At 52.9% G+C, this 16,686-nt stretch overlaps 1 protein-coding gene across 12 annotated transcripts in view; it reads right to left on the bottom strand.

The window, feature by feature from the left end:
* SSBP3 (single stranded DNA binding protein 3) overlaps positions 1–16,686 on the bottom strand; it is a 143,334-nt gene that overhangs the window by 35,469 nt on the left and 91,179 nt on the right. For 9 of the 12 annotated variants that reach the window (XM_040978496.1, XM_040978499.1, XM_040978498.1 and 6 more), the window contains exon 5: positions 3,785–3,874. The exons of the other annotated variants lie outside the window; for them this stretch is intronic. In XM_040978496.1, coding sequence (XP_040834430.1) covers positions 3,785–3,874 — 90 coding nt within the window. The remainder of the gene's footprint in view (positions 1–3,784; positions 3,875–16,686) is intronic. 12 annotated transcript variants of the gene reach the window in all.

The raw sequence follows: 16,686 nt of genomic DNA, 5'->3' as shown, positions 1-16,686 counted from the left end.
AACTTAAAGCAAGAAGTCTGAGTGAGGCTGGGAATGGGCAAGTGAGCCAGGCGGGCACCACCACTCACATGCCCAGGTTTATGGCTGACACCAGCCATTGGTTTCTGTGGGGCACTGGCAGAGCTCCAGAATCATTCTCAACATGATGCCTGGAGCAGTCGCCACCACGGCTGGCATTTGAATGGAAGTTCATTTGCTTCTGTTCAGATGAGATGGCTCTGTGTTCCCTGCACCCTCTCCTTCCCTGGTCCCTTTCTCTTGACAAATGGGCGTGTGTCTGCCTGTGTGACCTCTGCTTTGACAGAGCTCTTGATGAGGCAGCAGAAGCCTGGGCCCAAACGCTCACTGGAGCTCTTGGATGACCACCGTGGGCACATCATTTTACCTTTCCAAGTCCCACTTGCCCCATCTGCCATACCTCCTCTTGCAGAAATGCTGATCAAAATCAAAATCGGTTGCATGTTTAAAAATGCTGCAGCAGTGAAAACAATGATTGGAATTTAAAAACAAAACAAGAATGGAAACAGTGTGTACCCAGTGTGCTATTCCTGGTGACCTCTGCTGGCCGGTTATTCCCCAGGTTGTAGAGCTTGCAGGGTGCCCCTTTAGCACACACTGCAGGGCTAAGGAACCAGATTGGGGGGGTGGTGCCCACCCAGAGCAGCGAGCCTGGCCAAGGCCAAGCTGGGTTTGCCAGATGCGCAGCATAACTGAGTTAAGCTTCATGAAAAGCAGTGGCCATTGCTTGATTATGTAAAATCCATCTGGATCCAAAGCAGAAAATCAATGCTGGAAGGGCCCTTGAGACCATCTGGTCCAGCCTGCTGTGTCTACTGGACAGAAAAGTGAAGTTGGGTGCTGGGGAGAAACCTGCCCAAGGTCACCCAGCAGCCAGGTCCTCTGTGTCCTCCTCCCGCCACAGCACCAGAATGGTCCTCCTGCTCCCCACAAGACCCTTCCTGGGTGAGAGCACTGGGACCAGCATTGTGGGGGCTGGCTGGGCTCCTCGCCTGTAATCTGACAACACAAAGTAACTTCAGATGCTGATCATGCCCAGTGCCAGGGTTGGGGTGGCAAGATGCCAAGATGCAGGTGTTTTTTTTTTTTTGAAGAGCATAAAGAATTAGAATGCCCCCTGAAAAATTCTAGCAAGACTTCAAACATATGAGTTCCAAACCACCAGGTACGGTCAAGGTTGATTTCCAAACTGCCTCCATTAGCCCTCAACTTTTTGTATCATGCCCACCCATAGGCACTGGTCATTGGAGCCTGGGCACCAAAGAAGAAAATGCAAGTGACAGAGCCCAGGAGCACAGCTCAGGTCTGGCCATTGGACCCCCAAGGTAGGAAGGCCTCCAAGCTGCTTTCTGAGGGACTAGGACAGGAGGTATACATCTAGCTGGCTCTCTCCCAACCATCCTGGAGGTGCTCTTCGAGATGTGGACTAACCGGGGTGCAACCTGACCTGAAAATTGCCAGCCACTGTCAGACAGGGTCTGGGCAGAGCTGGGGTGGCCACCCAAGGCTGGCTTGTAGCATCATGCCCTCCTATCCAGGAGCTGCCTGCACGGGCCAGGGCCAAGCAGGGGAAGAAACACAATTGTTGGCAGCAGATAAAACCCTCAATACCATCTTGATTTCCCTTCTCTCAGAGTGGTCGCTTGCAGGACAAACCCAGCGACCAACAGCTAATAATTCCACAGTGAACCAGCCACCATTGCCTCTTCCAGAGAGGTCTCTTTTCTCCTGGGAGGTGACCTCAGCCCCCTTCATCTGAGTAATGGGGAAACGGCACTCGGGAACAGGAGACAAAAGCTACCCAGAGTTACCCAGGAAACAGACCAAGGCATGCAGTTTTTACTGCCAGCTCCTGCTTGGTCAGCCTGAGTGGGGCACAGAGCAGACCTCTAGTTACAAGGGTCCCAAAGTTACCCCTGCTTGATGGTGGCTGGTAGTGGCTAAATAAAGCCAGGAAAGAGCCTGTCCTTTCTGACCACACACCCCGAAACGTGACAGGGGAGGGCCCCTGAAGAATGTCTGGAATTAGGCCTTAACCGTGGGCGATCAGACCAAAGTAGGAAGGGGCAGGAAGGGGGAAGTGGAGGGGGAGGAGGACAACTGCCTGGACCTGTGCCTTGTCCTATACTCAGGCCAAATCAGCAGCTAATGGACAGTTTAAAAAGATCCAACTGGCTACTGTCTGCCTTCTTCCACCTGGCCTGCAGTGGATAGCCATAGGCGATAGGCTGCACCTGGGCAGGCTTCGCCCACCACATAAGGAGGACACACCTGCATGTTATAGTGTCCCGGATTAGGATTCATAAGCTTGGCAAAGAATCCGCAACTGGACAGAACCAAATGGGAAGGCAAGATCTTTGGAGGGAATAAGAAAGGGGACCACATTGTAGGTCAGCAGTCCTGGGGATGCATCTCTGGGAAAAGAGCAGTAGCAACCGGCTCCTGTCTCTCTTGAGTCCCTGCATCTCCCAGGCCTGCACAGTCTCCTCCCTAAGCCCCTTGCTCTACATCAACAGAGCCTCACCCATTGCATCTGCATCTGAGGCTGGATGTGGCCCTGCTCTTCGGGCAGGTGTGATTGGGGACATACAATGCAGGCTCACTTGTGATCCTCTGTTGCCCCAGGCAACTTCCACCACCTTGGAGGATAACCTGCTGCCTCTGCTTTAGGACAACAACCAACCTTTGAGAACCCCTGAACATTTCTCAGAGCTGTTTGACCTACCCTGCCATTGCTGGGATGTCCCCACTCCCCCAGAGCGCCTATCTTGGTGCCAGATGTCCATGACTGCTAAATTCCAATTCAGACCAAGCACAAGTCTCATAGGACTTGGCCTCACGGGGTCAAGTTCTCAGTTCTTGGGCTTGGGAGACAGAGAAGTCTCTGCTTTCTCACCTACACAGCATCAGTTCTCCCCACAGACTCAGCAGGTGCCAACTTCTAAAGGATGTAGGTTGTCAGGTGCCTTCCGTCCCAAGTCCCATGCAGGCCTGCCCTGCACGCTGATGCCTAAGAGCACATCTCCCAGCCAATAGCAGGTGGAGATGAAGGAATAGGAGGTAGCAGACCATGGTGACAGGCAGGCACATCCAATCCTGACAAAATGGAAAGGTGGATCTCACGCATACCCCAGAAAATGCCCAACACATGGTGCCCTCTGGAGGAGGCCTGGCTTTTGCCCCACACAGGATTTGCTCCTGCCTTTGGCAGGCCAAGCAGAGGCACAGAGGATTGTGTCAAATGTCACCTGGGAGCACCTTCAGGGGAAACTGAGTGGTTAGTAGTGGAGGGGAGTAGTGAGGAGTGGACACTGATGCCCACCAGAAAGGTGGGGTTTTGCATTTGCAGATAATGTGGTAAAGTTTGCAGTGTGGACAACGCGAAATAAACAATGACAGGGACAGCAGCAACGAAACAGAAACGAGGAACACGCGACTGATTCAACTCCCCAGAACATGCCTTGGGTGTAAAGGAGCGCTCCATACCGGTCCGGCAGCAGCCCCACCACCTCATGGAGCACAGCACACCCCCGCAAAGCTGCAAGGCAGCCACAGGACCCGCTGGAGAGCAGAGCCGCCGAAGAGGCGGTGGGGTTCCCAGCCCTGTCCTCTTGCCGAGGGAAGCAGGGGAAAGGGGTGGGAAGGATGGGGTTGGAGCCAGCACACAGCAGCGATGGAACCAGGGCAGACTGAGCTCCTGTGCTCCTCCTCCTCCCTCCCACCTGGCCCACAAGGAAAGGCACTAAACCCAGAGCCCAGCACATACCTGGAAAAAACCCGGCGGGATGGGGCCTCCTGGCATCCCGTCGTTGGGGGGAATGTTGCCAAGCACGGGGCTCGGGGCAGCCGCTGCACTCTGCAGGGAGAGGAGGCAGAAGGTTAGTGGCTGACCCCACGACCAGACTCAGACCCAGAATCTGCCTGCACTCCTCCTAACCTCCCACCCACCCCAGGTTGCTGGGAAAAGCCCTCTCACTTGGCAGCTAGGACAGCTTAGGGCCAACACAGCACAAGTGCAAGTCTGACAATTGCACCTATATCAATTACTGGGGGAATGGAGAGGGTGGTGTGTCACTCTCCAGACAGGCAAGCAACAAACTTTCTGGCCTCTGAAGTGGGGACACATGTTCACCACTTGGAAAGTTGTGGGAATGGTGTGAGCCTGGTACCAGTGGCACCTGTCACAGTGTTAACAGCAGGATGCTCACACCTGACCCTCCAGGCTACATCAAGCCCTTTTAGATTTCTATTCAGTAAATTTGAGAGGGAGACACACACACACACACACACACACACACATATCCCGTCCATCCACTGGTGTGCTCCTCAAATGCCCACAACAACCCAGGATGGACAGGCTGAAGCTCAGAGCTCAATTCAATCTCAGAGCTCAGTCTCCCTACGTCAGTGGCAGGAACACTTAGCCATCACCTGCTACATCCCAGGTGCCCACTGGCAGGAAGAAGGCAATGGGGAACACAGCAGGGAGTTGGACCTGGGCATTAAGGGAGAGAATACAAGTTTCCCAGGCAGGGTCTGAACTGCTGAGCCAAATGACAACTATTTCTAAAAGCTCCCTGAGGCCAGGTGACGGGGTACTCAACGCTGATGTTCTCTCCAAGGGGCTGGCATGTTGTATAGAACAGATCAATCACTGCCCAGGACTCAACAACTAAAGGGACCAAATCACTGAGAATGTCCTTGGAGTTGGGTGCCAAGAGGGTTGGGTACATTCTTGTCGCCCATTCCCAGGTGACACATAAGAAGAGGGCACAGAATGTGAGGATGGTCACTCCTTTTCTCTTAACTCTGTTGCTGTGGCATTTACCTGGTGCACATGCCACACCATATGCCTACTGTGTGTTGGAGGTGAAGAGGAGGGCAAATGTTGCTCTCTGCAGCCTGGCCCCCTTCCAAAGGGTCTGTGCCCCACCTTCTCATGGGTTAGTGTGTCAGTGCCTGTTCTGTGGGAGGCCATGAGGAAGACTCCGGCCTGAGAGTACACTTGCCAGGTCTGCTTCCTGCCTCCCAGCAGGACAGAAATTGTGGCAGGGAACTAACTACCGGTCACTTTTCAGGGCTCTGAGGGGCTTCTGGGACAGACACATGAGTACCCGATGGTCTTAGAATCATGGTTTCCTGTTACCACCTTCAAAATGCCACATCTTCCCTTTCCTTGGCCATTAACACAGAAGTCAGCATCTCCAACTTAAAATTTGGACGGGAGGAAATGAGAACAAATGTGACTCCTGTGAAACAATGACCCAACATACTGGCTTCATGCACTGTCACCCATACCAGCAAGTGCACCGACCTTTTCATTGCGGTTATGGGGGACTCAGTGATGGGATGGCTGGGAGCTCTGTCACTCTGGGCATATGTGGGAGATCCCTGGTACAGAAACTGGGCTACCCACAGACTGCTTTCCAAATGATTCAACGTATGGAAAAACCAACTTCTCTGTAAGTTCAAAGCTGCCAACAACTGCAAGGGCTGTTAGAAGTTTATAAATTATCTCCTCACATCAGTTTCCCCACACCCAGATCAGACACCACAGGCCCTCTTAGAAGACATTGCCTCACCCTGTCCCTGCCCTAGTGTTATCATGGGTGGGGTCACCTGGGGAAACCTGCCAGGTAATCCATTAGCTGCATCCCCGCTGGCTGCATTGCACTGCGTATCCCCAGCGGACAGTGGTTCTGTGAAAATGCAGCTTCAGTGATGAACAGCCAAGGCCTGCTCCTCAGCAGCAGGTGCAGAAGTTTCCAACAACAGAGCACAGCCAACAGTCACCCCTACTTTCTCCAAATTCTTTAACTCCTCACTCCCCTTATAGATACTTTCGTGAACCACTGAAGAATGTGGTTTGGGGTAGTTAGCATTCCTTTGGTAGCCTGCCTTAGCCTTTGAATTATGACTTTTTTAAAAAAAGATTTATTTTTATTGGAAAGGCAGATTAGATGTACGGAGAGGAGAGAAAAAGACCTTCCATCTGATGGTTCACTCCCTAACTTGTTGCAATGGCCAGGAGCCAGGAGCTTCATTCAGGTCTCTTATGTGGGTCCAGGGTCCCAAGCTTTGCGTCATCCTTGACCACTTTCCCAGGCCACAAGCAGGGAGCTGGATGGGAAGTGGGGCCGCCGGGATTAGAATTGGTGTCCATATGGGATCCTGGCACATGCAGGGTAAGGACTTTAGCTACTAGGTTACCATGCCAGGTCCGGATAGATCTACTTCTATGATACAATGTTTGCATGCTCTGCTGTTTGGGTATTGAGCTTTTATAGATCAAGGACACGAGCAGCCTCCTGCCTGAGCTCCTGGGCTTGTCTTCCTCAGGGGAGGAGGTCAGGTAAGTCAATGGCTGTGAGCTGCAGGAAGGAGGGCGCTCACTGCTCTGCGCTGTCTGAACAGAACAGGCAGGGCAATGGTAGTCCCAGTGAGCAGATGGCATAATTCCCTGAACTCTAGGTGGAGCATGGGGTTCTGCTATTCTCCAATTTAGCACTATGATGGTGGTCCATTATTACTGCTCCCATTTGATGACAAAGTAGATGCAGGCTCATGGCAGAAAACTCTTATAAGGGGGAAATGAAGCAACTGGTGTTTCCTGGTGGCCAATGGGCTAAGAACCTGGCTGGGGGCTGGCATGATGGCATAGAAAATGAAGCCTCAACTTGAGGCACCATGGCACTGGTTCAAGTCCCAGCTATTCCACTTCCAATTCAGCTCTCTGCCAATGTGCATGGGGAAGCAGCAGAGTTTGACTCAAGGCCTTGGGCATGTGTTCTGATGTGGGAAAGCAGAAGAAACTCTTGGCTCCCAGCTTCAGAGAGGCCTAGCTCCAGCCACTGCGGACATTTGGGGAGTGAATAAGCAGACAGAAGACCTCTCTCTCCTTTCTGTAATTCAGCTTTTCAAATAAAAACAAAAATTAAAACACATTTCTACATATATATGTATATATACATATAAGACTATCTTTGGGAAAAAAAAGAGAGAGAATACAATCTGAATGTCACACACACACACACACACACACACATCATGGCAATACCGGATCCTGGCCCTCACCCTCCCACACCTGCACAGCACTGACTGATCTACCCAACCCCAGGACCTGGCACAAGGTGAGGCATACCACAGGCTGTGTCTACCATCCCAAGAACTGCCCAAAGCTGGGCAGGCAGAGCCAGCCATGCCTTTCTGCACTGCCAGGACTCTGCCTCACCCTGAGGTCTCCAGAGTAGAGTCCCAGGACACTTCTCAGCAAGTATCTTGTGGGTCTTCTTTGAGAACACAAGATCCAAAAGGAATCTCCTCACATTGATGAAGGCCTAACGCATGTCAGGCCCACAGCAGGTGCCTGGGGGATGGAACTCCATCCCAGCCTCCAGCGGAAACGAAGAAAGAGCCCAGGATTCAGACACCAGAGGCCTCATGCAAGGACTTGGGGACAGGACCCCCCTCCTCTCACGGGGATTCACTTTTCTGGGTCCAATGAAGGTACTCAAGGAGATGATCACCTTGGCCCTTCTTCCAAGCTGGCTATCCCAGTCCCTACACTCAAAAGGCCTGAAGGCAGGAAGCAGGAGCCACTCCTCATCCCAGAGGACCTGGAATCTAACTCTTCTTTCTATTAAAGGACATTTCGAGATTCAAGATTACAAGGCACCCCGAGACCTGTGTGATAGCTGAGTTGGCAGACAGCAGCCGCTGACACTTGCAGGCTCCAGCCACCCAGGCCTCCCTGCCCTGTTTATTTACACCCATATCCATGCATGGGCTGAAAAAGGCAGAACCCAACTGGGGCCAGTAGTTGGGTAACTTGAACTTAAAAAATAAAAGCCACGAATTAATTTTCTAAACAGAAGCAACCCTCACCAATGGTGCTGTAACGCACTCTAGCCAGCTATCTTCTGTGAGCTCTGGAGCTGCAGGCAACTCACGCCCTGGCTGAGAGTGCAGCCACCAGTCTCAGGGGGCCCTCCTATTGCCTCCACCCTACTGGTGGACCACAAGGAGATCGCATGTGCCACAGCAGTCACAAGCATTATGGGCAAAGCCAATCAAGGAAATTTCTGACAACGCGGCCAGCAACTCTGCACCAGCAAGAGAAGACCATCCCTTCATCCTCCCTGGGGAGGAAGCGGGATTTGAACTTGCAGCCTCACAGTCTGAGCAACTGGAAAGAACTTTGGAAGCAGGTGAGGGAGCTCAACCTCCTGCCCTGGACAAGGGGAAGGACTGCTAGGAAAAATGACACACTAACCCCATCTCATCCCAAACACATGAATGCAGTGCTAATGGCACCTAGAGGGCCAGGCTCCACCAGCAAATGCCCAGGACAATAATCACCTACCCATAGGCCCCTGCTTGGTCTGGGAAACAAGGGTCCAGGAACAGTCCCCACAAGATACTATCTTCTGGCCTTACCCCAAGAGCCCCAGTTATCCTCACTTGCAAGGTAGCATGGGTTTCCCCATTCATTTAGACTCTATTTTTGTGACAGTTTATGTGGGGCTGGTGCTGACTGCGGCATAGCAGTTGAGCTATTGCCCGCAATGCCAGCATCACAATGGTTGGTGAAAACCCTGGCCACTCAACCTCCTGTCCAGCTCCCTCCTAATGCACCTGGGAAGGCTGGCTTTGGCCTGAACCAGCATTGGCCATTGCAGCCATTTGGGGAACGAACCGGCAGATAAAGGATTTGCCCAGTCTCTGTAATTCCACCTTGCAAATCAATAATGAGATCTTTTGGGGGAAAAAAAGACAAGGAAGTAAGTTTGTGTACATGAACCTTCTGGAAAACTGAGGATATAAAGAATGCTGAGTGAATGCTCAGAGTGGGGCTCGGGCATGGCAAGCCCCTCCCTATGCATTTACAAGGATGTAGAAAGTTAGTTTGTTCTGCCAATCCCCTCCTCATCCCATTTCTAAGGTCTCAGCATGCAGCAGCACTGGCCAAGGCCAGTCTTTTTAGACAAATCCAACAGAGGCCATGGGGCCAAAAGCCTTGTGCATGTGGCTGGGAGATGGAGGTCACCAAGATGGAAGGGCACTAAGGGGCTCCTGTGGTGACCCCATGAAGAAGGCAAGAGAGGAATGGAAGGTGTGAACCTGACAGCAGTGCACTCCCAGGTCCCTGGGGCAGAGTAACACTTGCCTTGCTGCGGGTGAGCCAGGGGCATCTGTGCAGATTACTACAACGACCTGGGCTCCCGTGAGGACCACAGCTTTCAGAGGGAACTTCAGCAGCGCCAGTCACCTGAGGGTGTGAATGCCCAGGGAGAGGGAAGGTCCACAGAAGGGCCAGGATGGAATGGTCTGACGCACAGACTATGGAATGGTGCTGGCTCTGGAAAGCAAGGGCCTCTGACTGCAGCTCCAGGAAAGCACAGAGCTCTGGTCGCGTGGAGAGACAGAGCCAGCTGGTGTTAAAAATAGGTTCCAATGACACACAGGCATGACACAGGATCCCTGCCTTCAAATAGCTGGGGGTGGGGGGAAGGACACCACAGGGGAGCAGGTGTGGACGTGCCTTCCCGGGCCCCAGGCCTGGCTCTGGGCCTGTCCCTGGGTTCAACAGCAGAGCCCTGGGTACCACAAACTCCTCTGAAGTTGGGGGAGGGGTGAACATCTGGGTCCCTTGGTGTCGTGACTCATCAGTTACCACGTTAAGAAGGGAGACATCTCCTGAAGATTGGTAGGGGGCATGGGGTAAAGGACCCCAGGCTGCAGGGCCCAAGCTCAAATCTACCTCTGGTTGTAAATCACCTGCTGTGGCAATCTGGGTCATTTTCAGCCCCAGATGAGGCAGTTCAGGTACTACTTTTCCTACCACACACAAGGAACTGCCAAGAGCTCTCCAAGGGTGTTGTACACAGACACAAGAAGCTGTGTGTGGCCACAACCAGGCCCTTGGCCCAGGGCAGCAGGGCTTGACAGCCTAAGTGCACTCCTAATCCGTGCCTTGGGTGACACAAAGTCCCAGGAAGGCAGAGAAGGCTGGGGAAGCAGCCTCCTGCTCTGATGCCAGTGTGTCACCCCTGGGAAACCATCATTTCTATTTCACCAGGAAGGAGACCGGGGGCGGATGGGTATATGACCTAAAGTCACCCAGCTTATCTGTGGCTTTAACTTTAGCCCCTGAGTCTCTCTGTCTCTGATCTTGGGCTCATGAAACCTAACCAGGGACTGGCATTGTGGTATGGCAAGCGAAGCTGCTACTAGCAGTGTCAGCATCCCATATGAGATGAGTCTTGGCTGCTATGCTTCTGCGCCAGCTTTCTGCTAACACATCTGGGAAAGCAGGTGAAGATGGTCCAAGTATTTGGAGTCCCTGCCACTTATGTGGATGACTGGAATTCCTGGCTGCAGTCTTGGCCATTGTGGGCATCTAGGGAGTAACCAGTATATGGAAGATCTGTCTCTCTTCCTATTAGTGTAACTTAAATCAATCCTGAAAAAGAAAATAAAAAAGGAAGGAAGCAACGAAGGAAAGAAAAAAGGGAGAAAGAGAAGGAGAGAGATTTGAGTGACAGTCCCTTCCTACCAATGCCTGCAGTTCCCAAGCAAAGTTGTATGTTTTACTTGGAACTAACAGGGGGGAAAAAAGGAACTGCAGGTAGGGCTTTCCAATCTATTGCCTGAGATCATCTGTATGCCATGCTCATCCCTGTGCAGACTGACCTTCTAACTCCACTCCTAACAAACGTCTCTGATAGCCTGCCTGTGTGTGCGTGCACACAGATATATGTGCCCAGGATTCTGAGATGCCACGGCACAGAGCGGTACCACCATTGATATAGCACCCCGGGAAAAGGAGACAGCAGGTAGGGTGGGGAGATGGAGGCAGATCCCAAGTGCTCGGGGCACACTGGACACCTTTAGCCAGCACTTGCTCCTGGCCCTGCTGTGGGGCCACACTGTGCCCACTGGGTGGGTGGGCGGGGAGAGAGAGAGCCACAGTGGTGTGAAGGCTGAAATGAGCAGTGGTGACAGGAAAGTGCAAGACGGGTGAAGGTGCTGGGGCGGGTGTTGCGAGACAGGGATTAGAAGGATCAGGAGGGCTTTGTGGGAGAGGTGGCACTCCAGCCAAGGCCTTAAAGGATGGCAGGACTTGAAGATGCGGGCAGTGATAACGGGGGTGGGGGGAGCGGCAGAGATTACGGCTGTCGTCTTAACCCTCCCCAGCACAAGGCCTCCAACTGGCAGGCACTGTGAATCCCCGCAGGATTCCGCCTCCACCCTGGGCATAGGACTCTGCTGTCCCTCCAGCACGGCTGGCCCAGCTGCTGCAGTCTCTCACTGGGAGTTGGGGCCCTGGGACAAATGTGTCACTTTCCCATTCTCAGCTTTCTGTAGGAAGGGTGAGGAATTCAAACTTGACCCTCAGCTAAGACACCAGAGGCAGCCTGGGGTGGTCAAGGCAGGCTCTCAGCACCATGGCTGAGCACAACAGACACCGTCCACTCTATGATGCCACAAACACAGCAGGCTGGGGTTGGCAATGCGTCTACACTCTGGTCTCTCTCCCCAGTGCCACCTGGGAGCTTTTTCTTTTTTTCAAGAAAATGCACCTCCATCAGAACATTTTCAAAGCAGAGAGGATCTGACTCCCCTGGACTAAGGAGGTTGAGGCCACCATGCCATGGTAGCCCTGCTCACCCACCCTGGGAACACCAGCTTCTTCTGGGAACCAGATCAGAGGGCATAGTTTGGTAAGAGGTGGAGTCCCAGGTAGCTGAGACCTGGTTATACTGAGGCTCACAGCCACGATACCCTCCTTCATGTGCAAACACCTCCCTGGCCCAGGACATGCAAGGTAAACAGTCAGGGTAAGGATAAAAGGTCCCCCTCGCCTCCACACTGAAAGCACGGGGCAGCACGCCATTCAGATGGCACTGGTGTTCTTAAAGTGAGACGAGCTTTTGGGCCAGGTTTATACTCTTAGCAACACACACACACACCCCACATACCCCTGTCTTAAAGCAGTCTCCTTCAGACCACAACCATGTCAGAGGACACACACACACACACACACACACACACACACACACACACACACACGAGTATGTCTCCCTGCTGTCTTAAAGGAGGTTCCTTCAGACCACAACCATGTCAGAGGAGGCCAGTGACAGCTCCTTAGCAAGATTACAGGCAGTTGCTTCTGCAAAGTGGAAAATTCCCTGGCGTGGACCTGCACACACACTCAGTTCCAATGACAACTTAATCCTGCCAGGATCGAGGTGTGCAGAGAACAGAAAATCACCCACTGCTAAAGACTTTGTGGTACTTCTAAGTTTAAATGAGATCACGGGAGGCAGAACTCTGGGAACATCTCTGAAGGTCCTCAGCCGCCATCCAGTCTCCTGGATGTGGAGTCATGCTTCCCCCACCTGTCCCTGTGCCTGGGCGAGTGAGAGGAGCTCACCGGTATCTCCCTCCCCAGGCTCCACCCCAAGATGTCAAAGCTGCACAGCTTCCGCTTGGTGGAGCAGGGGACGTCTCTGGGCCCTGGCACTGCCTGTTCAGCCTTGCTGGCCGGGTGGGAACCTGCGGAGGGGAGCGGGTGCACAGCTGTCCCCAGTGCACAGGCGACACACGGGCCCAGAGCTGAGCAGATGCCACTAAGCCTTTAAAGCACGCGCTAATTGCGCTAATTTAGCTAACAGTCTCTGTTCCGTCCCCCCACTCTGAGTCAACCAGCGTCCTTTGGTACTGCTGGAGAGAGGCAAGCTGTTGGCTTTAGTGTTATTTTGTCAGCCATTAAACGATTCATCGGAGTCATTAATTGATTTATTACTGCTGCCTGCTCGGAGGGTTTAGCAAATAAAGAATGATGTAGGTCACAACGCAAAGGAAATTGGACCAAACGACGCCACAAGAAGCTGGGCACTCGCAGCATCCACTGCCATCCACTTGGGCAATCCAGCAAGCCCCGCTGTCAGGTAGGGGATGGTGTGGCTGGTTCCCCGTCCCCACCACCCGCCGCCTGAAATCCCGGTGCTAGCCTGCCTCCTGCATAGGCACTGGTTCAGCCTAAGATACAGAAGAAAAGAGCCTCGTCTGGGGGCTCAGGAAACTGCTTCCTGGCACCTGCCAGAATCAGCTACCAATGAATGAGTGTGAGCAGAAATGTTCCCACACTGGCTCCCACCCCAGGAGGACAATGAATAGCAATGGTTGGCCAGGTTAGGGCTCTGCTCCCTCTTTGTGTCCTATGTATGTGAGTGCTTGCCAGCAGCTTCCTGATACCAGGCCCCATGTGTACTTCTCTTCCTCAGGAACATTAAACTTAAGAGAGTTTGGTTAGCAAAGGACAGTCCTGGGGGTCACACCTGGTCCTGCCTGGTGTCATGTCTACACATCCTTCACCCTCTGCCAAATTATTCAGGCAGCCACAAAAAGGGTCTTACGCCTACAGCTTGATCCCAACAACAACAAAAAGCAGAGAGTAGCTAGCCTGGAGTCAGAGAGCTGGGCCAACCCTTTCCTTCTGGGATCCCTAGGGGCTTGGTTCAAAAAAGACAGAGGTAAGCTGCAGAGGCGTGAGGCTCCAAGGCCTAGGCCCTTCCCCCTCACCAGCTGTTGTCCCTCCCATGCTGCCACCCACACTGCCAGTGACTAAGTGAATCCACCCCCGACCCCTCCCAACCCTCCATCAGCTTTCCACAGGGTCCCCTATATGGTCCTATGTGCCCTTCCAGGGTAGTCAGGCAGCAGGGCCAGCCAACCTGACCTGCCCCTCTCACCACCCTGCAAGGGCGATGTTCACACCTCCAGAGAGGGGTCTCAGGTTGTGGACTCCACATGCTGTGTCCACCGAGTATGTCTTATTTTTCTCTCTTCAAGGCAGGGAAGGTAAGGGCTCTGACACCTGGTCTCCCCAGGAATCCCACATTCCGCCATGCCTGCCATCAGCCCCTATCTGTCCCTCCCAGAAGCATCTACAATACAACCCACCCTGAGAAGCTGTTGGAGGTTCACAGAGGCTAGTGCAAATAATGAAGAGCAGGTGGGCAGGGCTGAGATCTGGTCTGTTTTTGTCCTTGGTAGGGCCCTGGCCAGAGCCCAGAGTTAGAGGCAGGGCAGCACTACTGCTTCAAGCTCCCCACACCAGAGTCCACAAGTATATGGGGCAAATGCCAGGTGCGCAAGGCAGAGAGCTTTCTTGTGGTATTCCTCAAGCAGTGTCAAGGGCACCCAAGAACACCTTTCCTTGAGGATCCATGGGAGAATCCTGGGATGCTCTGAGCCCAGCTCATTCACCAAGCAGGGGGACCCAAACTTGGCTTCTAAAACACATACAGGGTTCCTCCCCTCTTGAGAAAGGGTACCTTCATGCCCTCCATGAGTGAGGTCAGTAGTGATGTGCCAGGGAGGGTTTGCTGGAGACTTCTGCCAGCATTCCATGAGCTTCACTCCAGAAAGCATGGGTTGCTAGTACTTACATGTACTTGGCGCTCATGCCTCACTCTCATACACAGTCCCTTGATGGGTGCACCACCCACCCTTTACACAAAACAGACCATCACTCTGCAACACCTATTGCCATTCCTGTTGGTCACTGCATGAGCCATGCCTGGTGTTTACCTCTTTATTACATCAGCAGTCAGCTCCCCAGGGTTGGGGGCAAGATAGTGAGTTATCTATCTTTTGGGGGTGCCCATTTCTTGTAGAAACTCTGTTCTTGGAGAGCAGTCACCTGGTTGGCAAGGCTGACTTCAAAGACCAGCTAACCCAGTTGCCTTCTAGCTCACCAACCTGGCTACATCGAAATAATTTGTGCCTCCAAACACAACACTTACACAGATACACACACACATGCCTAGGGACATGCTGTTTGTTCCCTTTGCCTATAAAATCCCAGCTTTAACTACCAGATCACTGGAAACTGACACTAAGCCACATTGCTAGCAGATGACCTGGACAGGTTACTTCTCCTGAAGCCACTAGATGAGTTAATGGGATGGGATTATTTTCATTGTAGGACCCTCCTGGGATGTCAGAGAAAACAACTTCAGCAGCTATCTGGAAAAAGCATCTGAGGCTCTGGGGAGAGACAGGCAACAAGTGAGAGCAGGGTGGCCATAAGAACTGACCTCTTGGTGCCATTCCCACTTGCAAAGACGTCAAAACTGAGAAGCAGGGTCTCTGCAGCCTGCTGAGATCTAGCCACTTCTAACCCTCTCCATCCGGCTTCCTTCCCACCTCCAGAACAAATGAAGGTTCGATGCCCTGGCTCTTGGTCTCTAAAGGCAGTAATCTGTACCTTTGGCCCTAGGAACCAGTTATTGCATTCACGGGCCTCTGAAAGGGTCCACGAGAAGCTGCCTAGGGTGGCCAGGCAGGAGTCCCACACTGAGACACCTGCCTTTCTCAGCATCCCCCAAAAGGGCACCCCACAGGCAGAGGGGACTGCCGCTCATGGTCGGACCCTCCAAGACACCAGATTTAAAGCAGATGTGGTTTTTGGAATACGAGCCAATGTGCACAGCAAGCCCTAGGCTCACAGGGGAGGAATGCACTGTCTGTGACTGGTTCTCCTCCCCTCCATCATCACTAAGCATGAGCTGAACCTTGAGGGGGTGTGCAGCTGGGAGAAGCCAGGCTTTGTGCAGCCCACAGGGGCCTCTTGCTGCTCTGTCACCCTCTTCTCAAGTCCCAAGAACAGCTCCAGGACCTCACCATCAGGCCTGGGGCTCCGGCTCAGCAAGCTTCCCTCAGCACCCTTTATGTGAGGTACCGCTAGAACTCCAGTCAACAGTCAATGTCCAGCTCAAACACCCCTGCTTCCAGGCTACATCAGGCCCTAAGGTCCCTGGGAGGCTCATGAGCGGGTTTGCACCTGTGTCCTTTCACAAGGCTTCCAAGCATATACTCAAGGCATCAATGGGCTCCCGAACAGAAGGAGCACACTGGGGAGGCACACAGAACCCTGGACTTCAGCCAGGAGCCTCAGGGAGGTAGACAATTCTATACCACAGGTCACCCCCCTGAGGCTTCCAGAACACAAGGAGGTAACAGAGGCCTGTGATATTTCCCCCTCTTCCCTGCCCTCCTCCCACCCTACCCTCCAGCCTTCTTTGTGACTTGTGCTTTACCTGAGGAACACCTGCTGGTCTTCCACACCTGAATGTTCCCTCTCTGCAGGTCTCTGCCACTCTGATACATTCCTCAGGTCACCCTGGGCAGCAAGGCGGGGTGGTTCATCCATTCTCTGATGCATAAAGCAACTCTTCTAGCATTTTCCAGCTGGTCTCATCACCTGGACCAAGGTTATGTCCCAAATAGTTCATCCCAAAAAGGTGCTCTCTAATGTACACTCATTTCACAATCGATAATACACAGCAAACAACTGGGGACTCAAAGAGCTTTCTGGATATGGCTTCGCCTGGCTCTTCTGGGAAATACCTCCCTCCCTCCCTTCCCTGTGGTCTTCCTTTATAGAAAGACAGAACTTTAAAGAACAAGACAGCCTTTCAGGAACCCAATGTCAAAAGGGGCAACATGCAACCTTAACTCCCAAAGGTTCCATGTTCCCTCCTGGCACAGAAAGTGGGAAGACACAGACCCAGAGGCCCCAGGAGTAGTGTGCAGATGATGACCTGAGTTTGAATAATCCTGGTTCTGTTCCCCACTTGGAGCCCAGGAATCATAGGA

The sequence above is a fragment of the Ochotona curzoniae genome, unplaced genomic scaffold (genome assembly GCF_017591425.1).
Source record: "Ochotona curzoniae isolate NIBS_2020 unplaced genomic scaffold, NIBS_Ocur_1.0 contig_291, whole genome shotgun sequence".
Lineage (NCBI taxonomy): Eukaryota > Metazoa > Chordata > Mammalia > Lagomorpha > Ochotonidae > Ochotona > Ochotona curzoniae.
The sequence above is the reverse complement of the archived record's forward strand: the minus strand, read 5'-3'. Positions and strand labels throughout refer to the sequence as shown.